This window comes from Electrophorus electricus, chromosome 14 (assembly GCF_013358815.1).
Source record: "Electrophorus electricus isolate fEleEle1 chromosome 14, fEleEle1.pri, whole genome shotgun sequence".
Taxonomy (NCBI): Eukaryota; Metazoa; Chordata; class Actinopteri; order Gymnotiformes; family Gymnotidae; genus Electrophorus; species Electrophorus electricus.
Genome location: NC_049548.1, coordinates 6,073,363 through 6,100,374, shown reverse-complemented (window position 1 = coordinate 6,100,374; position 27,012 = coordinate 6,073,363). Strand labels below are relative to the sequence as shown.

The following is a 27,012-nucleotide window of genomic DNA, read 5'->3' as shown; positions in this document are numbered from 1 at the left end:
ATTTGTAACTCTTCTCTTTTCCCTTCTCTCGGAAGAACGTCATTTAATGCCTTTACGCTTATTTTGCAAATGTTTTTGTGATGTTTCTATAAAACATAGGATAATGATTCTGAGATCTTATTATCAAATTTTTGACAGGAATTTTCCAGTCATATGTTGTAGTATGCTATCACCTTCTCAAGCATATTTTGTTAGCTGACATACAATAAGAACGAGTTTCATGGGACTCCAATAGGCCTATGTAAGCCTTTAGTTGCCATGGTAATGGGTAGGCCCTAGTTTTGCCCCACAGTTACCAGACTGATTAGATTAACATGCAAAGACACAGTTCTATAGCATGAACAATTTCTTCTGCATTGGGAGGAACAAAATGAAGTCAGGTTTCTTCCCTCTGTGAGGTCAATAAACTCAGTTTATCGGCTGTCTTGAGAGGATGGCACAGTGAATTATCTTGTTGCAACCATTCCCTGATTGGGCACTGCCAAGTCATGTGATAGACAGAGTAAGGTGTGATCATAGTAGTTGCTAGGCATTTCATCAGGGTGAACCATGTGCCACAATGTGGTCAGACAGAAAGAGGGACAAGGAGGAGGGAGGCCAGAGTGGACCTCTGAGGAACTGAGGAAAACAATTTTTTAGCAGCTTTCAGACAATAAATGAAGATGGATTTTAACATTCCTGTTTGAAATAATAGTGCTTTGTGTATGGGGCAATTCATTTTCAAGGTACTTCCAAAACAGTATAAAATCAACATGGTGATAATATGCCAAACAGAAAGGCGCATTGATGGGGGTATTACTCAAATTTATTGTTTTTCTGTTTTGGCCAAGCCAACTTTGTGGTGGTCAGAGCTTGATTGCTTATGGAGTTGTCAACAGCTTCCACTGTTCTAGAGGAGGAGTGCTTTAAATTAAACTTTTATAAGTAATCACCTTTTCCTCTGACCCTATTAGGATTTACCATAAACAAGCGTGAACATCTATGACTGCCTAAATAAATCTACAAGGGTAATGTTGGCAATGTTTAATATGCATCAGGCTATATCTACTTAACTGCTTTGTATTAAATGTAATGGAATATAATGGCATAATTTAAATGTTTGTTGTTGCCATGTTTCTACATTTTTACTGTGTCAATACCTTTTGGTTTATATTGTGTGTTATTTTACTAGTCTTTGTCTTTCTTGTAAACATTTTCTGAGAGTACAGTAATGTGAGATCTCTTGTGTCAACCTCACAAGAGAACAGCGATATGATGAGAACCAGACTATGCATGTCTTTGATGCTTTGTGTAATTCCTATGTGGACATTCACTTGATGGGCAATTATACGGTATTATCTAATAAAAAAAATTTAAAAAAAAAAAAAAAAAAGTTAAAAGAACATTAGCCTCTGTCAGGTTTTACAGTTTGCTGTATGTCCCGAAGTCTCCAGCTCTCTTCCTGAAGTTTGAATAACTGGAACTGCACTGCGTCCACCCCTGCATGTTGCATTACTTGCAGCTTTTCTTTGACGCGTACAACACACCCGTTACATTCCCCCAGCACAGCGGTCACCAGCTGTAAATGAACAGTAGCTCAAGATAAAATGTCTCACAGAAGCCATCATCTACTTCACAAATGTTTTCCACAGGACTTTCTAAATGCTCCTCCCTGGCATGACGTTTTTTGCTCTAAGGGACGTTTTAGGCACACGCAGCCTCCACAACGCAGCAGAAGACTATGTTGCTCATCATTTTGTAGACACCTCCCCCTTGTGGTGAGATCGTAACATTGCATTGCCATATCAACATTACAATGTTTCTCTGCTGATTTTAATATCTCGGTAAACAATTCAGAATAGAGCATAATGGTACATCAGTGTAAAACTGACTGCATTTATTTCACATTTGAAAATTAAGATAGGCAAGGTATGCATGTGTATCTAATTGTTGCTATGATTAGGATAGGACAAACTAGGATAAAAAGTTCCAAGCATTCCAAGTTTTATGTATACAAGGCACATTATGAAGGATGTACAGCAACATTTGTGCACCGGACATTAAGTTTTGCATAATACATTTGGCCTTATACACACATTGTAAAAACATGAATAACAAACTGACTGATCACTAATGAGTACTGGTACACTAAATATTTTCATGCATGGTGTTTCAAGTATTGAATTGAGCATTAAAGCTTAAAATCATCAAATTAAAAATTCCTGAGACTGGTATGCTGAGAAATGACATCAGTCCCCTTCTCTTACTCATAAAAGAATGGTTAAAAGCCACAGTCTACTTGAGACATCCTGCTGAAGGCCGACTACAAGCATCAAGAAATGCTTATTGACCAGTTTTTGCACATTTATCTCGTCATGGACAAATAATTTTTGAAAAGTTAAAAAAGAGAGATCTCAGTCATCCACTGTAAACAGTCCTCATCAAAGCAAATAAATTACATTTCCACTTCAGGCATAACACTGAACCTATTCCACTAGAGCTACCATATACTTTATCCAGCTGCAGACTTTCCTCAGCCAGGTGATTAGCATTCCACAGCTGGCTTGGATCAGAAGCCTTGGCGATGGAACAGAAAGTAAAACCAGAGACTGGTTGAAGGCCTAGAGAGATGGGCTAAAGTTAAATGCTGCTAAATTAAAACTACAGTCGGGGAGGAGAGGAGGGCACAACAGCACTCATCATATAAGTAAGAAATGGTAATTCTATGGTCCAGCTCAAGATTGCTCCAGCTCAGGAACGCTCATGTTCCTCAAACCAGGAGCAATGGACAATCAGTATCCGAGTATCACAAGCCCTTGTTGAAGTAGACATGGCTAATGCGGTCACCATACTGGGAGTTGATGGATTCTCTCAGATCTGGCTCCAGCTTGGACACAGCCATAGAGCTGAAAACAGAAGCAAATGGCATCACAATTCTTCACAGTGGAGTTGATGAACAGTATTATCCATGCTGTTATATTAGTGATTTCACCAAGTTTAATGTGTTAAGACAATAAAAATAATATTTGACAGTGATATTGTGATCTTACCATCTCTGTGGAAACAGTGAACAGGCTGCAGGCACCATGAAGATGAGGCTGAAGAGGGAGTGAGGAAATTTAATTTTGTTTTCAAAAACCATTTACTGAACACTACTCAACTGGTAATTGACAGCGTATTTAAAATAATTATAACAGCGGCCAGTAATAACTGCACCTAATCTTAAATTAAATTCAAAGCAAATGGATACCACTTACAATACTCCCACCATCATCACTTGCAAAGGTGCATGGAGAAATGTGATTTTCTGTAAATAAAATATGAGCTGTTCATACATGTGCATGAATAAAGAATAGTGTCCAAGCCCATGCCTTGCCTAAATATTTGCTGACAGTTCAATGAAACAGAATGTTGCCTACCTGCATAAACCTGTGTTTTTCTAGTCGCTGCATTATTATAGGTAGGATGACTGTAGAAAGGGAAACAATTTCATGACTTAAGACGGTTTTGCTGTTTTTATAAAACATTGACATGATTGATGAGTCATTCTGTCAGGCACTTCATCATGGCATGAAGCTTCACAGTGTGGGTAGAAATGTTAAAATTCACCAAAGGCCAGGGGCATGACTCTCCCTCAGTACCAGCCTTCTCCACTGTATCTCAGTATACTTACTCATGCCTGGTGCTGCCATGGTTACTCTAGAAATGACCACCTGTGTGATGCCCTTGACTGCAGCTTTCTATGGCACATAGAAGAAAAGGAAAGGTAGCTCACTATCTGACCCATTCAGAAAAGCTCAGCCAGGTACAGTTACAATGTTATCAGTACTTACAACAGTTTAGCAGTGGAGTTTTAATCTAATCTACATTTATAATCTACATTTCTGTTGTGTTCCAGCTCCAAACAAGGCTAGTCTCAATGTCTGAGCTGTTACTCACTGTTGAATGACCAAGCTTATTGCCATTTTCATCAGTGACTGCAATGCCATTCAGGACCTCCCTGCATGTTAAAGCAGAAAAATGAACATGCTTAGCTGAGCCTAGGCAAAAGACATAGATGCAGTATAGAAGGAGGCCAAGAAAGATAGCACTCACTGTTGCCTCATCATGGGAATGTTCACGCAGTTAGCTGCAGCCACCGCTACAAACGGCACCCAGCGAGCCACCAGAGGCGGGGCTTTCTGGACGGACAGCAAATGGCCGCACAGTCAATCATTAAGACTTTCTCCATTCCATTAGATGAATGGTTGATACATTGATAAATTGGGTAATCAACAGTATCTTGAGCAGCAATACTGAAGTGTTTATTAATCAATCCTTATCCATACACCTGCAGACTGAGAATACCTTTGTGTAGAGGTTCAGTCCCACTGCCGTGGCCAAGGCTGTGCTTGTGGCAGTGACATAAGCCACCCCGATCTGTCTGGATGATGAGGACAGACATGCCATCCATTACAAAACTATCCAAGCATGCACAGAAAACTATTCATTCAGAGTCCATTGCACTACTGCAGGGTAAACTACTATACATAGAGACAATTCTGACTGAATTGTATATATGTATATCATCACTGAAAAATGAATGAACAAGTAATGGTGCAAAACTACAGCTTTACTTTGTTGTGATGGGGGAGGCAGCATTGCGGTTGGTGTAGTTAACCAGAGCGTTGAACGACTGATTTACCCACTGCCAAAACACCACAGCAGGCACTGTCCTGGTGTACAGACAACAGGTATTAACACAAATAAATGTCATTACAGCCATCTTCAAAATATATAATAAAAAAGTTGATAATGGCCAACTGAACCTTGGGTCTGATTATAGATGTATTACTTCATTGTTTAAAAAGCCTAGCAACTCAAACTACAATATACAAGTATGAACACATAAGTGATTTTCAGCTTTACAAATTAGCATGTGGGTACCTGTAGAACTGTAGCATGAAGCCAGTGATGGCCATGCCCCCAGGCACCTGAAAAGACATTCTGCCAATCAGATTCATCCTGTCCCCACTGTCAGGATGAAATGCTGAGTCATAGAGCTTCTTAGCATAGTGCATCTGTTCCACAGTGGTACCTGGAGGTATAGACCCTGCTCTAAAGAGACAGATGCAGAAAAATACACATTCGGGAGCATAAGGAGAGGGGGAGGAATAATTGGAGAGAGAGCAAGAAATAATTTCTATCAACCAAACTGAGACATTATGAGTCTCATAAAAAAGGTTTGAAAGCCCCTGGTCTAAGTGAATACATATAAAAATGTTCAGAGCAAAAAACAAATATAAAAATCTACTGCCAAAACACAGCTTTTCTTCATGACTGATCTGTTCACTGACCTCAAATTTTAAGATGGTTAAAACTGCCATATTAGCCTACTTGATGTTAATGCCATACACCAACATTTGGCTTTTCTGTTCTGTGTTATTTACCTGCAGCTATCCACTATGGCCTTAGCTTCATCTAGCCTGGACGCAGACAGAAGTGCAGTGCGACAATCCGTAATGTTGAAGAAGTGTTTGAGACGGCCCATGAACGTGGACTGATCCCAGCGTGGGGCATCGATATCAAAGCCATCCAGAACCGCCATGGTGCGCTCTCCTATCCCACGAGACCAAGGCACAACGTGATGGAACCGAGCATGATGCGTCACTCCAATTTTGAGCAGGTTTCTGAGCAGCCCAATTAGAAGACTTTGTGCACGTTCTATATAAATGGATAGGAATCTTCCTATATTTGAAATCTTTTGTATTTTTTAGCATTTAATTTTCAGGAAACCAGCAATACTGCACATGCAGAACCTGTTCACTAACTAAGCACCCCATAAAATAGGAGTCTGCTGTTAAACATACATTGTTAGTGTAAGCTAGTCAGGGCATTTTGTGGTTTGGCTTTTTTTTTTTTTTTTTGGTAAGATTTTAGATTGTCAGTTAAAATATCTGACGAAAACACTAGAATTTTTAAAGTAATAATGTACTTGGTTTATTTGGGTTCTTCTGTCACTGGCTATTATTGGAGTGCAGCCATGGCTGGTGCGGGAAGTAAATCAAACAGGAAAGGTCAAAATCCAGTGAAATAATAAACCAGGAGATGAAGAAAGTTGAGTTTTGAACTGTGTTAGGGGTGCATTCTGCTGCGTGCCAGTGCTGACCAAATAACTTAGGTTTGCTCAACCCAGTCAAACATTCCCTTTGCAATCTTGTCAGCTCTTGGATTCACAACTTTAAATTTAAAAACTCTCTCTCAAGTCTGTATTATTTAAAATTGTAAAAGATTTGGCCTTTTTGCCCCAAATTACTTACAAAGACCATCTTAATAACGATATTAATGTTATTATGCAAGAAGGAAATGTAGAAACGACGGTTATAGTACAATTTTCCCTTTTCAAGTCAAGCAGGTTTACAGACAAATAAAAGACATCTGCTATGCTATTATTTATGCTATGTAAATTAACCTAGCTGATGCTAGCAAGTTTGTAAGTTTCTCTTATTACTCGCCATGCCGCGCCATGCTGTTATTGTTATTGCCCTGCAACATACAGCTAAGCAATGTTTCGATAACGTTACAGGGATTAAAACTGCACTAAAACAACAAAATAGACTGCTAGCTAGCTATCAAACTTAATTAACAGGGTTATACTGCTGCAAGTTGTTTTGTAACCATTCGCTACGTCTGGCTACTTAAAAACATGGAAAGTTCCTATACAAATTAAACTTGATCATTATAGACTGCAAACGTAAATGCGAGTTTAAAAAACAACACTTACAACTTGATATCGCTGCTTGTCTCGTGGTTCAATGGCACTACATGGTCCAAGCGGAGAGGCGATGACGTGTTAAAGGGTTAGTGAAACACGTGGGTCCTACTCTCCCAACCAGGCATAAGGGCAAGCTCCCTTTTTTAGGAGGATATCTTAATAATGCATTTATACGCGTTCAGTTTTACTATAAGCCATGTCAATAACACCCATATCTTTTAGCACTTTCAGTGTTAACTCTAGTAGATCTATTAACTCCATCATTTCCGCGCAGGGAGGCACCACTCCTGTCGTAGCATGTTTTACTTTTTAGTGCCCTTTTCATGCACGCAGACACACGTCCATGCTTAGAAATAACAATGCATTTATTATCATTGTTTTTAAAACACTTTCTCTTACAGTCAGTCGACTGCGGCTCTTTGGGTTTTACGCGTGTTTTGTGTATAACGTCATCATCGCCCCATAGTAACCCCCGGTAGCGTCTCGAGGACTTAGCTAGAATCACAAGATGGTGAGTAAATCCTTGGTAATAACATTGTTTATGCTGTAAATTAAACAGCACGCCTACAAGAGTAGTACAGTTGTCATTTTACAGCAACTCTTTAACTCAATGATACTAGTCAGCGGAAATTGTGTTTTCGTAGAAAAGAAAACATAAAGACGTAACTAATCATCCGCTGCAGTTCTCGGATGAGATTAGCTTGCTAACCCTTCACTAATGCGTGTTAGGTAAAACAGTATCATCACTATTCACCAGTGGAGGCGCTGATCATACCAGTTCTTCGTTCCCAGTGTATTTTCTTTACTGTCAAAATCAGGCAGAGGCAAATAATCTCTTTCAGGGTTTGCTGTCGATTTTGCGAAAACTGAAAAGTACTCCGGATCAAGAGGTTCGTATTTTACTTCTTGGTCTGGACAATGGTGGCAAGACCACTCTGCTCAAACAGTTGGCATCGGAAGATGTCAGTCACATTACACCGACACAGGTTAATCTCAACTTTTCCTTCATCTGGCTATTAAGTGAGACCGAATGAACTATATATATATATATATATATATATATATATATATATATATATATATATATATTTTTTTTTTATTTATTTTTTTTTTTTCAGGGTTTCAATATCAAGAGTGTGCAATCTCAGGGTTTCAAACTGAATGTGTGGGACATTGGTGGCCAGCGTAAGATCAGGCCCTATTGGAGGAACTATTTTGAAAATACAGACCTTCTGGTGAGTGTTCTTACTCATCGTATCTTGTGAATTAATTTTTTCTTTAAAACACATGTGATTGAAAATTCCTATTTCAGATTTATGTCATAGACAGTGCAGATCGCAAAAGATTTGAAGAAACGGGACAGGTAATGGATGTTATGGATGCTTGTATACAGCACCCCTAACTGTTATTTTAAAAGTTTTTTGAAAAAATTCCATTTGTGTAATGTGCTGCTCTTCACAGGAACTGGCTGAGTTACTGGAGGAGGAGAAGCTCAGTGCAGTCCCTGTTCTCATCTTTGCTAATAAGCAGGACCTTCTGACCGCAGCCCCTGCATCTGAGATTGCTGAGGGCCTGAATTTGCACACCATCCGGGACAGAGTGTGGCAGATCCAGGCCTGTTCTGCTCTCACTGGAGAGGGCATCCAGGTGATTAGGAAACATCTATATATACACACACAGAAACATGTTTTTCAGACATACAACCACCATCTCCCCCTCCAGAAAAACCTTTGTGTAAGAAAGTTTATTTGCTTTTGTTTTGATGTTTTAAACATAATTAAATGTATATTTTCTACACAGTACAAGTGTGACTAGATAATAATAATAATATTATTTCAGAGACTGAAAGATGCATTACAATAGATTTATTAATAGAGTTTTAAAGATCTTTTGCATTTTAGGATGGCATGAACTGGGTGTGTAAGAGTGTGAATGCTAAGAGGAAGTAGACCTGCATATTCCCTCTGCAATACCTCCAGGGAAGGTTCTGGGCCTGTCTGAATATACAAACAACTGTACATCTGTACAACTCTGAAAACACTTAAAAGTCAAATGTAAATTAAGACATCTCTCTGAAACAAAAGAATATTTCACATTTGCCTCTTCCTTGAGGCCTGCTGTGTTTAAAAAAAAAAACTCAAGCCATTTTATACTCCCTACCTCCCTTTTGATCATTTGTGTCATTATGACAATTATGGCATTTTGTCAGCCACATTTAATACTGTGTTATTTCCCTAAAATATTGTTTGACTCATGTTCAACCTCTTGATGCAGGATGATCTTTGGTACATTTTGGAGTAAACAATATCTGCCGTCATATTATGGAATGTCATTCAAGACTTTACGCCAATGCCCATATACACATTTAGCAGAAGCTAATATCCTGATGTGTAATGTAATCCACACATTCCCTCTTGTTTTGAACCACAAGCCTTGTTTCAGAAAGGTTATTTTATTGACTGAAGTTTTGGTCATTGATAGCATGAAATTCCACCTTTTTTGACTAAGGTTTTTTTTTTCATGCATATTTTTGTAACATTTATTAAAAGTGCAGGATGCTTTAATAATAGTGGTGTATTTCATAGAATACCCGAAAAGGTTGTTGTGCTCAAATCTAAAATAAACATTAATATATTAAAAAACATCATTTGGAAGTTATCATTTTCTGCAAAATCTGAATACACTGTCATGTTTGTGAAATCTAAATAAATGCTTCACTTATAGAAAAATATCAGAATCCGAAAAATATCAGATTAACATTAAAATCTTCCTCATTTTATCTTGGAATATATCAGTTGTATTTATAATAACTGGTACATAAAATAAATATTGAAAAACATCTAACTGTCATTTTGTTTGAGCCCATTTTAACCTTAGTTTATATATACAAAGATTATTAATAGAACTTGATTAATATTTGTTTACATGTGTACTCAATTGCTCTCCCAGATATTATATATTTACCTCTTTCTCTGCCACATTCTCCCATTAAACAATGAAACAGATGCAGCTCACCTAACCTAGATTCTTGGGGGGGAGTTGCTTGTTTGTTTTAGCTACCTTGAATTAGTTAACTTCCATATAAAATAAAATTCGTAACAGATACTTATTTTCCATTGAAGCGTCATGTAGATGGCGCCATTGTCTACAGACCATTCTTTTTATTTTTAGTTGCAAGTTCATTTGCTGTGTTCAATATATTGTCATTGTTGAAGATACACAGGTGTAGGCAGACATCTGGAAAAATGCACCTAAGTTCTGCACCTAATGAACCTTTGGTTATTCAATTATTAGACACTGTGATTCCCCCCAGTGCCCACTTTACCATAAGAAATATTTGTATTTATTTTTAAATAAAAGATCAAACCTAAATCTTAAAAAAAAAAAACAGACAACGGAAAAGCTTATTTCATGAATCAAAAGCATTTAATAATTGTAATATGTAATGTATGTGTTTGATCCCCTAAATGGAAAATTAACTATCTTTAAGAGAATATGTGTTTGTGTGTATGTGTTCATGCTATTAAAATTTGAAGAACGGATGATACCAGAATTTTTTCTACCATTCCGACCTGTCACCCTCTCCCTCTTTCCTCATAATTCTGAGTCGGTTCCTTTAATGGGGCCCTGAGAGGTATCACACAACTCTACACTTGCTCTTCAATAGTTAACACCCATCATGCTTGAATGTGAAGACACCCACCCGGTTTCACTTATTCCAAACACTCGGCTTCGCCGAGTGACATTCTGAAGCGGAAACATGCACTCCCTCTCTGTGAAACACACAAGCTTTATTAAGCCTGAATGAATCCTCTGAGTATCCACCTCCAGGAGACAGGCAATTAGAAAGGCCTTCCCATAGCCCTCCTCCTCCTGACCCGTGAGCCAGCTAGAATTGTCTATCTCTGGGCTTATCCTTCCATCTGCCCCTTAGACAAGCCACAGTGCACTGTCCTTCTGGAATTCTAGTCATTGGAGAAAAGGCCCATTTATAAACTGGGATGTAAACTGGGAAGCTGAGACTGTTGACAGACATAGTCTAAAATTGACTGTGCATCAAAATTGTGAGCAGTTGTATTATAATAGGTGAGAACTTTAGGAAGGCTGTATAAACAGTAATATGTTGAATATTCACTGATGCAGATAGCTGAAGATAAATCAAGCTGATTAACTGTAAACCACAAAACACTATTTTGCTATATGTTGTATTTTTATGGGTTATGAATATAGTATTCAACTTCTCGTATACTTAATTTTGTTGATTAAAATTTGCTTTCTTTCATGTTTGTGGTATTAAAACCATCAATCTATTAACAAGTCCTCTCCATTCAGTTCAACCATTGAGTAATATTCAAATTCAATTGATATAATTTTCTGTGGATATGAAAATAACAACCACAAAAAGGGTAGCCACAGAAATGGTTATCCCATCTTCTTCAACTGTCATATAGATTATTTTGGCCACTGAAGGGAAATATTTTGCTAATAGATTTAAAACAACAAACAATAAAAATACAATTAAAAACATCACATTAAATAACAATATGCAAGATTATTTTAATTTTGACACAGTATTTTATGTATTTTAATTTTGACACAGGATAATTTACTAAGGATGACTAAAATAAAAACAAGCAAGACATAGAAAAATACATACTCATGAGACATGAATATGCAAAAAATAACAAAATAAACAAAAACAGGAAAACAATGTAAAAATAAATAATTATATTGATTTGAATAAATTACAATGTGATGATACCATGTCTCCATTGATCTTCTAAAAAAGGTTTTACATTGGTAATCCCTTCATTTCTCATGCTCTATTTCCTGCACCAGTTAATATTAATTTAATCAATGTCTGTTTTTTTCTACTATTTTTGGATTTACCCTTAGTGTTGGAACATGAACAGAATCAATGCAAAGTGATCATAAGAAACATTGCAGCATGTTTAGAATTAAACTTATGGGTCCAAACTTTACTAAAACCTAGAAGCACTATCAGAATCAGAGAACAACAACAACAACAACAACAACAAATCTAACAGCTTATATATATATATATATATATATATATATATATATATATATATATATATATATATATATATATATATATACCAGTATTTCAGTATACATTTATATATTACTTCCATCTGTGTGGGCAAAACACTATGTAACCATGGAAACTCAGTGACACCTGATTATGTTTTCTAACAGTGCAAAAATAAAAGGCATCATCCATTTTTGTTCTTCCACAGACACAGCCCGCCTCCATTTTTTAACAATTACTCATATTACAGAAAAACCAGCACGCTACAAGAAGACATAAATATGTGCAAAGAGCTACCTACTTATTTCCTTAAGAATGACTGACAGACTTTATCCTGTTTCTGTCTGAACGTGTTATATGTACATTATATGATGTAGGCTTTACAACACAAGGCCAAATGTTTAAAAATATTATTAAATGATTGTGCTTATGTGTGCAACTGAGGACTAATACAAATTTCATGGCTTTGATGCGTGCACACATGGGCTTAATATCAGTTTAGGCACTCGCACCTCCGTTATTGAGTGCCATTAAGATGCTAGCTGTCAGAGGGGTGCAGTGGAGGGGACATAATTATGCACCTCAGCTAGACACAAAGGGCCCAACACCCACACAAAGCTCAGACTGCGCCCCTCTGCACTATGCATCCAGCCCACTCTCCCACAGACAGCAGGACTCATCAGGACAGCCCCCACAGCTGTCGTAATGCTATGTGTATGGAGTAACAGAGCAAAAGTTTTATCCAAAATGTTCTATGGGCCTATCGCTGTGTGAACATGCTTAAAATGCAGGGTTGAGTCTAATGGGACATGGCAGTTACCACGTGAGAGTGTGACTGTTTGTGCGTGGGGCTGATCGGAAGGCAGGGTCAAATTCTTTCTCTAATTTACAGTATCTTTGTACTGGGAACTGGGCAGCTGTTCCACAGCTGCTATTTGAGCTGAACCACCCTGCGGTTTTACAGTGCTATGCTGCCTGTGGCCCATCCAAACCATACATTCCACATGTCTGCACCTATCAGACGCCATGTCGGAATAAGAAACCAACCAGTGGAGCAATCAGGTTTAACTAATGCTAACAGACCTGAAATTCGTGTTGACGTAACTCATCCTAGACTAAAGTGATGAAAAATGGAGAGTCACCCTTAATATCATGCTCCAAGGCATTCTCTCCTACAAACACACATACAGAAATCCTTAGATCTTTTTTTGAACATTTTATTTGGGAACAAATGATACATACATAAATATCCAATTTCATTGACGCACACACAGAGAAACATATACAAGCTTAATACAATTGAGTCAAAAATCTGTTATCGGTTTTTAGTCTAAAAGGATATGCAGTATCCATGTATGCTGTATTTTCACAGCAGTTGAAATATTTGTGTCTAGGGCAAGGATATAACCAAAAACAATGTTGCAGAACTGAAGACACTGAAGGGAGACGTGAGCAGAAAAAAGAAAGACAGAGAGAGGGGGAAGAGAATCTAGGCAACACCCAAAGCTGCTGGCAGGTGTGTGTGACGGCTCAGTGGGCCCTGAGAGGGTAGAGGGAGGGTGGGGTGTAGAATTACAGAGGCTGCCGTGGAGGGATGATCTGGGTCACGGGATTCCCAACATCTCCACTGACACACACAGGGGAAAGGAGAAGATCATCATCAGCACCATCCTACTATGCACTCCCTTGCCAGCCAATAGTATCACATTACAAAAATGAAACAATTATGTCACTAATCAAAGGACAGCAAGACTGCAGTTTCAATCAGAACCAAGATGTCATATTTCATAACACATCAGAAAATTTGTATTCTGTAAATTCCAAACAATATTTACAGACTCACAAACAAAAGGAGGAGGCAAGTGAAATGTTCTTAACAGAGCAGTGCCAAATCTGTCTCTCACAGGCAAATTAAAGGGGAATTACTGTTAAAAAAATAAAAAATTAAATTAAAAAAATTTAATGGTGTAAAAGGCTTGAAAATACTCTGCATACTGTACTTTAAAACACTTTCAATCAAACAAGGTAATGTAAAACTGTATACATGTTCTGGATAAAACCCTAACCCTAACCCTAACCCTAACTCTACATATAAACAAAGATTCCCCCCAATAAAAATGATTATTTTTAAACATTACTTGTAAACTATGCCTTAAAGTAAGCTGCTTGAATTTATTTTTCTAAATTTACTTCATTTAAATTTAGTCTTGCAGCAATTAAATTATTTGAGTAAGGTTCATGGTTTGCTACATTAGTATGATACAACATCAAGAAACTGCAATTTACCAGTAATAATACAACAGTTTTACATCTAATTACTGAATCATGCATGTATTTAATTCCACACATTTAATTCTGTTGTTGACTGATCAGCTATGACCACATAATTGCTTTTATTCCATAGACTTTTAAAGGTGATCCATGCACATTTAATTAAATCAAAATGCGTTCTTTCTCTATCTATGATATAATGTATTAGTGGGTTTAATAGGGAGATTCAAAAACCAAGAATATTAGTTATGGCTGAAAGTTTCAGGCACATGTTCTGAAAAAAAATGACATGTAGAAAATTTTCTTATTTCAAGTCTACTATTACATCTTTATAACATTAAAGTGACAGAATGTTTTCGGTCTATCTAATAGTGATAGTGATTACTGACTCTCTCTCTTCTGTTCATCATATTCCCAGGGTATGTTGGCAGGCACTGCAGCATGATGCATTTGATTATTTAGCAGGCCATCTTTTTCCCTGCAGTTGAAAACGACATCATTGATGCATATACACATTCATTGATATGAAGGTAAAACACCTTCGGGTCATAAAGGACTACACATACTGCGACTACACATACAGCCCTACAGCGAACTGAAGAGATAAATTTTGTGTCAGTAGAGACAGAATCCTGTGAAATATGACCAAAGCCATTTTAAAAAGGCACACATGCGGCAGAGATTCCCTTCCCCCACATTTTACAGTAGCTAGAAAAGGGCTACAATGAGAAAGAGCTGTGGGGAGTTTCACCAGCACAGGGTCCATACTACATGATCTAAAAAGAGCACACACTCTGTGCTGGGCTACTGTCAAAATAGATCAATGAGCAGACACATCTTGAGCCTTGTGGGAGACATTCCAGCCCATTAGGAGGATCTTTAAATGCCTCTGTGGCCTACTCCCTTCTCAGAAGTACCACTAAAAGCATTAAAAAGCGTATGAACTGTAAACACACACACAGAATCAGTCCAAATCAGTCAAGCTGTAGGCAATCCTATTGAATTATTTCAGCCCACTGAAATAGGTTTAGAAGATAGACTATTACCATAGAAGAAAGCTGTCAGATTACTTTAAAAACACTTTATGATACCTCAGACACCTGTGAATAAAATATTTATGCCTTAGGCTACAACATAGCACTAGCTACTGAAGATATTAAACATAAACCTTAAACATGTAAATATGAGTTTTAAGTGACCAATCCATCATGAAATTGTACAATGATTGAGAATTCTTTGAACTTCTTATACATCCACCTGCTGAAACAAAATGGTTCCTATGAGTAGCACTCTGAAGGCCTTCAGAGAAAGCATATACTCCTGCAAAAACCTGCTTGTCCTTTCTCAGCTACTGGCTATACTTTTCTGTGAATTTCTTGTTTTTTGAAGCTCCACAACTGCCTTACCCATTTGGTTTAGTTTTTTTCTCTGAAAAATGCAAACACAAAGGTAGACAAAAGAAGTGTAGCTATGCATGCCATAGAAACATTTGAGAATCAGTGACATCCATGCAGCCTATTCCAGCTAAGTTAAACATGTGTGCATACATGAGACATTTATAGCCTCCATTTCAGTCACAAAGATCTTTAGTAACCCTTCAGATGAACATTGTCCCTCTCCCGTGCACTCATTATCACTCAAGTATATTAATCTTACATTGCCTTAGCAGATAAAAATCACACCTACCTCTTACAGTTAAGCTGTAATTTTTCTTGCCCTAACAGCAATGATGAATGTTCCTATCTGCAATTAAACATGATCTGTAGAGCCCTATTCTAAAGTACTTGTGTCATTTCTTTGCAGGTCAACTCAGAGGAGCAAACCAGACAATATCACTTGTTGACCTCAATTCCTTATTTAGAAACTGATGAAGTAGAGGCAAGTTTATGACTCACCTGCATGCTGGTATTATTGTTGTCCTCTTTTTAATACGATCCTTCACCAAAGGCCCACCTCAACCTTTAACAGGATGCTTTAACAGATTCCATCAACCATTTATCTTCAAGATAACTGCCTCAAACTCCACTTACAACTGCTTCAAATTTCTCAGAGTTACAGTAATTTTATCACTATAAGCATCAAATAAATCTGCAAGGCAAACATATATTCAAAATAAGAAATTCAAGGTTTTAAACCATCCATTTTTTTATGTCATTGTTTATTTGGGACAAGTCCTGTTTTAGTTTCACAAAATATTTACAAAACAAAAACTGAAATAAAAGCAAACAAGAAAAAGGTTTCTCACCTTTAGATTCATTGGTCAGTGCTTGCCATTACTTAAGATCTTAATTTTTTTATTACATTTTCATTCCCTGTTTCAGAAGTCATTTTAAATTTCTTGCAGTTTCATTACTTTGCTACGAGTAAACTTGTTCCCACATGCAATCAGTAACAAACAGGAAGCCATATACTCATGTTTGGTGCCAGAAGTGACAAGAATAAGGAGAAATAATTACAGCGTTATAATAAATGCTGAGACATGTAATAGAGTTCAAACTTTAGAATGCAGTTTGCTTTTCACCATCAGATCAAAAAATAAAAAATAAAAAATAAAAATCTATGGTTAAAACCACAACCAAAATATCAAATATTGACATGAGCAACAAAATAATGTACATCTGGGTTTCACTTAAAGGGCAGATAATGTGACTTTTTAAGGGGGCGAGGCAGGGCTGTCTGGTGGAACCTTGCTGGGCAGCTGGTCAGCTGGTCAAGGCCTGGAATTCTAGTCACAGCTGCACCAAAGGAGCACAAGACAACGGGGCACTGAGAGAATCTCTCAATAGGGCAGTACATACAATGGTAATAAAGAAAATAATATTGCATCATCAAAATTCCCTTTCGAGTCCATCAAAAACTACAAAAATTTCCTGTTACAAATACAGTTAACCTATAGCAAGTAAGTATAGCTTTCTCTTACAAAAATTGCAGAGAATAGTCCAACCTTTGCCCAAGGAGGCAGAAATACACAAGACTGTGAAAATAAAAACATGTTGCTCTTACAAGGATCTTCTCAGTGATAACAAAGACTTACTTATGTTGTCAAATAAAATATAGTGGGCTATACTTTCAACAGTAAGAAGGAACATTTTTGTTGACAGTATATTTTAAGAGCTATGCTGACTTAAAAATAGTAAAACTTTTTTTTAAAATGATCTGGAATTCACAAAGTGCCAACATTACTTATGATTAACAACTACTCATACTGTTTTGTCTCTTTCATTTTGCAAATGTTCAGTTTTATTCTGTTGTATTAAGAAGTAACTTAAGATGATGCAACATCATTTGCTCCTAGGTAATGTGCAAAGTTATGCTTCACTTTGTAATATTTACTTGTTTCAGTCTTTAAAAGAATTACACAGTCTACCTAAGTAACATTAAATGACTGATTCGATTTATGTACAAAAATTCTCACTCACTCACGTCATGACATTCCGTAACTGATAAGCATAATCTATCCTGTGACTGACAGCAGTCACCGGAGCAAGGGTTAACTGGTGACATAATGCTTGGTGGAAGACTGCCCATAGAGGCCATAGAAGTCAGGGTGTCTGTGTGGTTGTGAGGCGTCTATCCAATCACGCATGGACAGGCTCTGTAGGGACTGAGACATGGCCGGTGTGGAGGGAAGAGGAGGGTGAGAGTACTCCTGTGAGCTCACTGGCCAAGGGAAGGAGCCAGATCGAGGGTAGGGCGCGTGCCCCCTGTGGTTAGACACAGACGGCACCCCTGAGCAGTAGCAGTTATCTACCGTGCACATCAGAATCTTCCTCCCTCCATACTGGGGCAGCTGTGAGGTGCTGCTGTTGGGGTAATGAGAATGTGGAAACACGGAGCTGGAATGGCGTGTGGGCTGAGAGCCAGTTGCAGTGCTGGTGCTTCCCACATGCTGGGCTGAGGTGCAAGGCCCTAGAGCTGGCTGTGAGGACTGACCCTCACCAGGGGCAGATCCTGGAGCGAGACCCGGGCAAGGCTGTTTCGATCCAGTGACTGAGGAGGACGAGGACTCCATAAAGCTGGAGCCAGTCCTGCTGCTGCCAGCGCTGTCTGCGAATGCCGCAGTGTGTCTGCGCTTCTCAGCGCACACATATGCTGGAATAGTCTGGAAGAAGTTTGCAGGAGCACTAAAAGGTGCTGACATGGGCAGAGGGGGGGAGGGAAAAAAAAAAAAAAAAAAAAAGTGGTAGTGTTAAAGGTGATCAATTACAATGTACAAGATTGAATAAAAAAAAAACTAACAAACAAAAACAAAAACCATGTGTTGAACAAGTGGTTTTTGAATAATTAACAAATGCATGTATTATTCATTCATACCTACCTTCAAGCATTTTGCAAAGGTTTTTCTCTCTCTTTGAGATCTCTGAGAGAAACAGCTTAGAATTGAGACTGCCCACTTTGTAAGGTGGAAGAGTACTGCCAACACATGACTGAGACCTGTAGGGTCACATGTGACTGTCAGACTACCTAATGTTTCCATATATTTGACTGATCACATCATGGATATAGTGTGTCAAGAATGATGACACAAAGTTTTAAAAGGCTCTGCAGACTCACCTATCCATTAATATTTTCACAGACTTTGTATTCTAGAGGAGGCAAGAAGAAAAGCACAAATTTTAGTGTGTAAACTGTAACCATCTCTATATGAGAAACTTAAACACTTCATATTCATTGTTCATTCATGAATTTATTCTCTAGAGCATTCATTTTTCAGTACAATTTGACAACTAAGGTAGTGATAAGGAATAGTGTAATGGTGCTATAAAGTCCAATATATAAAAGTAGTCCAACTATAAAGTAGTATCATTGTGTAAAATTCACAGATGAACGGGTACTGCTGAAGGGAGTGTTAGCTATTACTTAACAGTACAGTTATGGCCAAAAGTTGAGACTAGCAATTTTGGTTTTCACAAAGTTTGCTGCTTCAGTTTTTTATGGTGGCAATTTGCATTAACTCTAGATTGTGAAAAGTGTTCCGATGAATTGCAACTAATTGCAAAGTCATTTCTTGCCATGAAAATGAATAATCACAAAAATTACTGCATTCCAGCCACTGCATTTCAGCCCTGCCACAAAATGTCCTGCTAACATCATTTCAGTGATCTTCTCGCTAGCTCAGGATAAAGTGTTAACAAGGACAAGGCAGCGCAGACTGAGTGCTTTAAAAAAGGGTGGTGGTGCTTCTTCTCTGAACCATGGTTACCTCCAAGGAGAAACATGCAGTCATCATTGCATTGCATCAAGAGGGCTTCACAGGCAAGGACACTGCTGCTTGTAAGATAGCACCTAAAATCAACCATTTATCAAGTCATCAAGAACTTCAAGGAGAGAATGTTCATTTGCAGTAAAGGCGGCTTCAGGGTGTCCAAGAAATAAGCAAGTACTAGGACTGTCTCCTAAAGAAGATGCAGCTATGGGACCACGTCACCACCAGTGCAGAGCTTGCTCAGGAATGGCAGAAGGCAGGTATGAGGACATCTGTACGCACAGTGAGGCGAAGAATTTTGGAGGATAGCTTTGTGCCAAGAAGGGCAGCAAAGAAGCCACTGCTCTCCAAGGAAAAACTGAAGGACAGACTTACATTCTCCAGGAATTATAGGGATTGGACTTCAGAGGACTGGGGTAAAGTTATTTTCTCTGAAGCCCCCTTCAGACTGTTTGGGACATCTGGACAAATGGAGAAGAAAAGGTGAGCGCTACCATGAGTCCTGTGTCATGCCAACAATGAAGCATCCCGAGACCATTCATGTGTGGGGTTGCTTCTCATCCAAGGGAGTGGGCTTGCTCAATTTTGCCTGAGAACACCGCCATGAATAAGGAATGATATCAAAACATCCACCAAGTGCAACTTCTCCCAATGATCCAGGAGAAATTTGTTGAACAGTGCTTTTTTCAGCATGATGGAGCGCCATGTCACAAGGCAAAAGTGATAACCAAGTGGCTCAGTGAACAAAACATTGAAGTTTTGGGTCAATGGCCAAGAAACTCCCAAGATCTCAATCCCATTGAGAACCTGTGGTCAGTCCTCCAAAAGAGGGTGAACAAACAAAAACACAGAAACTGTGATCAACTCCAAGCACTAATTGGGAAAGAATTGCTTGACATCAGTCAAGATTTTGCCCAGAAGCTGATATCCAGCATGCCAAAGCAAACTGCAGAAGTCTTTTTTAAAGGGTCAACATTTTAACAATATTTAAAGTCTTTGCTTAAACTGGATGTATTTGTCAATAAAAAGTTAAACTTATGACATGCTTATAATTGTACTTCACTATACCATATAAACATCTGACAAAAGGATCTAAAAAAATAAAAAAAAATAAAATAAAATGGAGGCAGTAAATTTTGAAAACCAAAATGTGTGTCAGTCTGAACTTTTGGCCACGACTGTAGCCAGACGAAGAGTGTAGCTAAATCACGGCACCTGGCAGTGCTTCCTTTTCAGGACAGTAGTGAGTCACGTAACTTTTGTTAACTGCAGGGTTGCCAATAAAATGCCTCAGAAGGCAGCAGCCCCTTTTATACTCATTTAGACTTAATATAAACTAAATGCGCAATAGACTTTGCTCATCCGAGTCAAGCATTTCTGCTAAAAGTTAGAAAAGACAGACATTGTGCTTTACCAATATGTATAAAGAAAAGAAACCCAATTAGTGAGGATTAAGCCTGCATGTAGACTAGACTATGAATACACCACACTTTGAAAACATTAATATTAAAAATGTCACTTTAAAACTTCACTAATTTCATTGTGTAATATATTAAAAATAAAGACAAAGAAAAAACAAAGAATAAAATGAGTCACCCTCATGAATTTAATATCTTCTGCCTTATCAAAGACCATCTGTATAGAACTGAGAAGTTTCTTGGCCTCCTGCCGCTTCTGGTTGAGCTGTAGGGACTGTGTGGAGTTCTCTTGGCAGAACTTGGAGTGGGCCTGATCCAGCACATCCAGCGTCTTCCCCAGGTCTTCTTCCAGGAGCTGTTGCATCTTCTGGTAGTGCAACTGAACTTCTTCTTTGAGCCGCTGCACATTGTCCTGAGGAGTAGAGACAGGTACAGTAAAGCAAGATGAATTTTGTATCAAGACGAAAAGAATATCTGCCTGTGACGATGCAAGAAGTTGGTTGTAACCCTGAATGTAAGTTTGGAATGGAAGACTAGACATTCCTTACTTTAAAAAAAAACAAACACCACAATCTTCACCATAAACCTTTATGAAATAAAGCAAGTTGTTGAGAAGAAACATGAATTATAAGAAAACAGGATTATCTGGATTAAGAACATAGGTTATAAAAACAGATTATGTGGCAAACAAAAGTGTTGTGGCAGACGTCATACCCATGGTAAGTTTAACAGTTGTACAAAAGATAAGGACAAGGTATGGAAACACACCTCAACAAGACATTTGTCTGACTCAAGCTTGTAAATCTGCTCTTCTATGTCCTGGACCCGGTCCTCAATCCGGTCCTGCTGCTTCATTAACGTTTGCTGTAGAAGAAGAATTTAGGTGGATGTCATTATGCCACCATAGGAAATAACCATCCTAAAATAAATGTCTCCTGAGATCTGAAGATGCAAGGATGCACTAAAAATATGGAAGTTCAGACAGGTTTTATTTCTGTGTGAACCATGTTAGCTTCTTAAAATAACTAATTTTCTTTAGAAAAAAGAAAAAAGGGAAATCATGTTTTAAAAAAGCCTTATTATACAAAGAAATTATCTGCAAATCATTTTTCTTAAATATTAAAGCTTATATTTATGTTTGTTTTGCACAGTTAAGACTTCTAATGTGAAAAAATCTTTTATTATTATGAAACAGAATGAACAGCTATCCAAACTCCCTCAGCATAAGACAGAGTGAAGAGGAATTTCAATTATTTTCCTGTCCCTTTCTTATTCAGGCATAAACAATAGAGAAACCAATCAACAAATGGCTTGCAATGCCTGATAGAAGCACAGTGGTAACTATGGAGAAAAAAAGCAAATTAGTTTTAATTAAACTGACGCTTGATACAAGAGGCAGTCACAAAGGAGAATGTGGAGGTGCTGTCATGGCAACAAAGCTGCTTTTTAATTTCTATGTATTCAGGAGAAGATTGTGCAAGAAGAAAGAATAAAAAGACAGAAATATCAAAACTATACAAAGCAAAAAGGACAGAAAGAGAAGAAAAACTTTCATTTCACACTATCTTTCCCCATTTTGTCTTTGTCGGCCTTTGTGTCAGAGACAAATTGCCGTTACCCTCACTGTGAGTATACTGGAGCAAAGCTCTGTAATGAATGCAAGCTGGCTAGCAGATAAAAATGCTTCCAGTACAAACTTCAACCACACAGTCCTATCCATGCTTTAAAGCTTTGGAGGGAGCTCAGTGACTTATTCAGAGACATGACACAATGAATCTTTAACACTTTATGCTTTGTGACCCCCAAAGCTCCCAAACTGGCATCTCTGTACACACTTGGGGGCAAAATAGTCATGTAAATGTTTAGACAGATACCCAAATAGCACTATCACAAACAAATTAAGTTGCACTGACCACTTACACTCATCGGTTTACTATCCCAATGGAAAGTCACTTTCTCTGCATCTTGTCAAAATGTAATTACCTTTAATGCTGAACATGGATGTACCAACAAACAAAATAAGACACACAAATTGAAGGAAAAGTTAAACCTTCCTAATAAACTGAATAATCAATTAATCATAAAATACACTTGGCTATATGTCACTTTTCAAAATAAGGCCTTTTATACAAAAAACTGGCACTGTACCGATTCCCCACTTTTTAAACAAACAATCTAAAGATCTCACTGTTGGATCTTACACAGCAGAGCAGTAGCAAAGAAATATGGCTTCCCACCTTTCTGAAGGGTCTTGGGAGCACAACAACCATGAAACAAACACCATCAACCCAGAGTGGTGGGCCCCGGAGTGATGCTCCTCAATCACGCAATGTGACTGCCACTGATAACAGCTAACTCTGCCCTCAGCAAAAATGAACTACATCAATCACTAAGGGAGACTTGCATAGCTGGGCTATTTCTGTCTGAGACACTGTTTTAGCAAAACAAATGAATCCATAATGACAGTGTACTCTATGGCCTGATTATTAAGGAACCAGTGCTAGATTAACATGAACTGTATCTTATTATTACCACAGTATATCACCAATATATACTGTGGAATTGCACAAAATACATGTTACTTGCTTGTGGGAAAAGAATCAGGACATAGAATTGTTTTTAATGAGATTTTAAAACAATCTGTTTAGACAATTTTTTAAAGAATGTGCATTCCTCTTAAGTATTAGCTAAATCCTACTTCGGAAAGGTAATAGCATGAACTAGGTATGCTTTAGAGGAATATGAAAAGCCTTTCAATGCTGAAAGTATGCCCTCCCCCTCCCACAATAATTACTTTAATAAAGCCCAGAGGATGGAACCTAATTCAGCAGTGATCCTGTGGGGCTGTTCCTCTCTTGTGGGGGAGAGGGGGTACAGTGCTCAGGTCTGGGTGAACAGAAAACTCAGCCACACCTTCAAGTACCCCTGGGACTCTGCTGTTTCAACCATATACAGACACCCATGTGACAGACTCAAATTTCAGCTAAGCTGCATCTTCTGTAGATAACTAATTCTTTACCTTTACAGTCTCAAGAAGTGTTATATTTGCTATATGCTTAACACATATGGTAAATTTGTAGACTCCAAGACAATCTTTCAGTAGCTACTCTCTGACAAATCTTAGCATGAACAAGCTTTTGAAATACACATATTTGAAAACTACACTAGCCTCAAACACCCAGGACTGTTTATTAACTGGCCAGTGCTTTGATGTCTATATATAGACCTACAGCATTATAGTCAAACATAAAGAGTCTCCATTATCCTGCAATAAGGCCTAAAGGAATACAGGGATTGTTAGCAGCATATGCAATCCAAATTAGGCCTTTTCCTTCATCTGTGCCACAGAAAATAAGACTCCTCATTAAATTCTTTGGTCCCAACCCCTGCTCCCTTCCCAAATGCCACACAAGGATGCACCTGCGCTGGGGAGATAAGCCCAGAGGAGGGCTTTAGTATTGTTCCCAGGGCTACCCAACTGTTTACCATTCAAATGGAAGTGAAGTAAAGAGAGAGAGGGAAATTATAGGATTCATAAAACAATTTTCAACAGAAAGATGAGTTTATAAGTAAAGCAATAAAATAGCAAGATATGATATAGTAATAACACAATTAAAACAAATAAATATCAATAATAAGGGCGTGCTTTAAAAATATTTTAAGCCATGCAAGGTTGATTGACGTGGTGTATTGTTTAATTAGAAAGCATAGTTTGGTGCATACGATTTTTTTAAGAATCAGTTCCATAGTGCTATAAAGGTGTGGTCACTCACCCTGATATCATTGCGCCGAACCTCCACATCGCAGACCGCATGTCCATGGTTGACAGCACATCTGGAGAAGCAGCAGTATTGGCACACCGCCACATGCTCCGTCTCGCAGTGATACAGTCTGTACTCGTCATGCTGCGGGCAGCTCCAGGCTCGCGCATCGGCGGCATCTACTAATAAGTGCCCAGCGTTGGAAGAGGGTTGCTGAAGATGAGTCTGAACGTGGGAATGACAGCAAGGTGCATTACACCTGAGGCATATCTTTTGTGCGGGAAGTGGTGGTCCCCGGCGACAGAGGATGCACTGCAATACTGTAGGAGTCTTCTCTACGTTCAACGCATTAAACTTCTCTACTATATTTGACAGTTTGTGGTTTTTCTCCAGAGTTGGTTTCTGGCTGTAGGCATTGTTGCACTCCGGGCATCGAACCATTGACACATCCTTGGCCCAAGCTTCGTTTATACAAACGCGGCAAAAGTTGTGTTTGCATGGCAGCTGAACCGGCTCCGAAAACACATGCAAACAAATTGGACATATGAGCTCTTCTTCAAGACAGTTTTTCCAGTTGTCTGCCATTTCAGCTCTTTTCAACTTTACCTAAATTTTTAAGTGCGCATATAAAAAATATAGTCGGATAAGTTCTGAGAGGTACAAACGTGAACTTGCAATTCCTTTAAACCCATGCAGACAGAACCTGTTCTACTGCACAAAAACTGTACAACGGGAAGTCACAAGGCCTACTTTCATAGGCTCAAAATCACAATGAAGTTTGCTCCGGAGACGTAAAAATAGGCTAAAGCACAGCTATTGTACTGCAGCGATTATGCAGTACATTTGATGCCATATTATATCACCCAACTACTTATTCATTCTTGAGTGCCAAGTGTAGAAACCTAGGGAGTTTATTATTGCCGAATAAACACAACTACCTAGCTACATTGTGCTTCTAAATGTCAACAAGGCATAATCAATGCTGTCTGTGCTACAGTGACTCCTACCAGACCTTTTTAAAAACGTCAACCAGTACGTTAGTCTGTTCACACATCTGAATGATATCTCATCAGTCTCTCGTCTGCTGTGTTAAGACACGTTGATGGGCCTTTTGAGGGTGGCTCAAGTTAGGCTTGTGAATCGCTAATGGCACGGTTGTAAGAATTTTATTGCGTACATTCAATTTGCATTCAACTTGAAAGTAAACGGTTGAGAAGTCTGTAGTATATAGTTATAGCTATTAATGAGGAAAACCGTAGGATATAGTATATATACACTAATGACGGGTTGCACTGTCCGTTAAAACGACGTGACGTAGCGAGCTAAGATAGCTATATCATCTAATTGGACTAGCAAGACAATAAAAATCTATAGCCTATTGGCTATGATAGCCATCTTACTTTCATTTAGTGAAAATAACAGATTAGGTAAGATGAACAGTCAGTAAGGTTGCTAGCTATTTTATGATAAATTCCTAGCTATCGTAGCTAACTAACTTAGCTAGGTGGCGTTAGCAAGCTCGGTTAACATATGTAGATACGCGCACACCAGCCTACACGGATATCTGTCTATCTATCTAAAAATCCCTATTACTACAACGAAGAAATGCACAGAAACCATGCACTGACTTGAACGTATTGACACGTCATGTGTTTCAAATTAAAGATAACTAAACGGGCCAGTCTTTTCACTTCTCCTTTCAAATCGGAACACAAAAAAGGTGTACACAAGCAATCTGGTCTGTGCACACCATCACAGCTCGAACGGGACCGCTTAACAGATGCAGCAGGCTAGCTAATGGTCTCAAAAGCTTTAACCTACTTTAATAGCCCGTGTCGTACTATGAGGAAGCAAAGCGCATTTCCTTTTAACGTTATTTGTAGCCAGCGAGAGGGAAAAAATGTGAAGTCGAGGCAACCAGATAGCTAGTTAGGTGTATAGTTCAGAAATGCATCTGAAATTTCTGTGCAATCCTTTACATTTTTAAGGGAACGATACCGTTCTGTCCTTCTTATTTGGTCCTGTCATCTGCCATCTTGCGTTCCTCTTTCAAAAAAAAAAAGATAAAAGAAAAAGAAACGTCTCTGGCTAAATTAAGCCTCTTGTTTTCACTGCCTACAAGGCATCGAAGAGAGAAATGCAATAACGCGTGTCCTCAAATCTGTCGTTAATTCCTGAGATTATCCGTCCATGGATTGCAATTCGAAACCGCTCCTATTTTACCATGTTAGCTATAATTTATGATCCCCCCTCCTTTCCTTTTAGGCAGGCTTTGATGAGGGAAGGAATGCAGACACAGAGCTGAGTTTCTGTACACCGAGCTCACGGTCCCTCCTCCCCACAATAACCACTCCACAAATCACGTGACTCGTCACGGCATCGAGACATAAAAAGGAGGTGCCTAAAAAGGAAGAGCCGGGATTTTATTTAAAAGAGCAACCACGAGAAAGCAGCTACGATGGATGGTCCGAATGGCCATTATTACTCATCGGCAAAATCCAAGGTTTTGTGTCCAGGGATCTAAATGAAAACCCTCACTTCGGCCTATAATAGTTTTGACAACACTCTCT

The 27,012-nt window shown here is 38.4% G+C and overlaps 3 protein-coding genes across 5 annotated transcripts; 1 reads left to right on the top strand and 2 right to left on the bottom strand.

The window, feature by feature from the left end:
* Nucleotides 1-1,845: 1,845 nt before the first annotated feature.
* Nucleotides 1,846-6,811, bottom strand: sfxn2 (sideroflexin 2). 2 transcript variants are annotated; one of them, XM_027010390.2, is made up of 12 exons: nucleotides 6,743-6,811; nucleotides 5,409-5,577; nucleotides 4,906-5,076; nucleotides 4,596-4,694; nucleotides 4,327-4,402; nucleotides 4,075-4,160; nucleotides 3,919-3,979; nucleotides 3,653-3,719; nucleotides 3,399-3,448; nucleotides 3,237-3,286; nucleotides 3,030-3,077; nucleotides 1,846-2,885 (listed from the first exon to the last, which is right to left on the bottom strand). In XM_027010390.2, the coding sequence occupies exons 2-12, from the start codon at nucleotides 5,564-5,566 to the stop codon at nucleotides 2,786-2,788; spliced, it is 966 nt and encodes a 321-aa protein (XP_026866191.2). In that variant the 5' UTR covers nucleotides 5,567-5,577; nucleotides 6,743-6,811; the 3' UTR covers nucleotides 1,846-2,785. The 2 variants fall into 2 exon arrangements, with proteins under 2 accessions (XP_026866191.2, XP_026866192.2); XM_027010391.2 differs by lacking the exon at nucleotides 5,409-5,577 and having other exon boundaries at nucleotides 6,743-6,797.
* A 63-nt stretch (nucleotides 6,812-6,874) lies between these two features.
* On the top strand, nucleotides 6,875-9,158 carry arl3b (ADP ribosylation factor like GTPase 3b). 2 transcript variants are annotated; one of them, XM_027010442.2, is made up of 6 exons: nucleotides 6,875-7,244; nucleotides 7,576-7,719; nucleotides 7,852-7,968; nucleotides 8,046-8,096; nucleotides 8,195-8,380; nucleotides 8,635-9,158. In XM_027010442.2, exons 1-6 carry the CDS (start codon nucleotides 7,242-7,244, stop codon nucleotides 8,680-8,682), a joined length of 549 nt encoding a protein of 182 aa, XP_026866243.1. In that variant the 5' UTR covers nucleotides 6,875-7,241; the 3' UTR covers nucleotides 8,683-9,158. The 2 variants fall into 2 exon arrangements, with proteins under 2 accessions (XP_026866243.1, XP_026866244.1); XM_027010443.2 differs by lacking the exon at nucleotides 8,046-8,096.
* A 7,055-nt stretch (nucleotides 9,159-16,213) lies between these two features.
* Nucleotides 16,214-26,770, bottom strand: trim8b (tripartite motif containing 8b). Its single transcript, XM_027010458.2, has 6 exons — nucleotides 24,455-26,770; nucleotides 21,450-21,545; nucleotides 20,860-21,093; nucleotides 18,612-18,643; nucleotides 18,376-18,491; nucleotides 16,214-18,191 (listed from the first exon to the last, which is right to left on the bottom strand). The coding sequence occupies exons 1-6, from the start codon at nucleotides 25,025-25,027 to the stop codon at nucleotides 17,548-17,550; spliced, it is 1,695 nt and encodes a 564-aa protein (XP_026866259.2). The 5' UTR covers nucleotides 25,028-26,770; the 3' UTR covers nucleotides 16,214-17,547.
* Nucleotides 26,771-27,012: the final 242 nt, after the last annotated feature.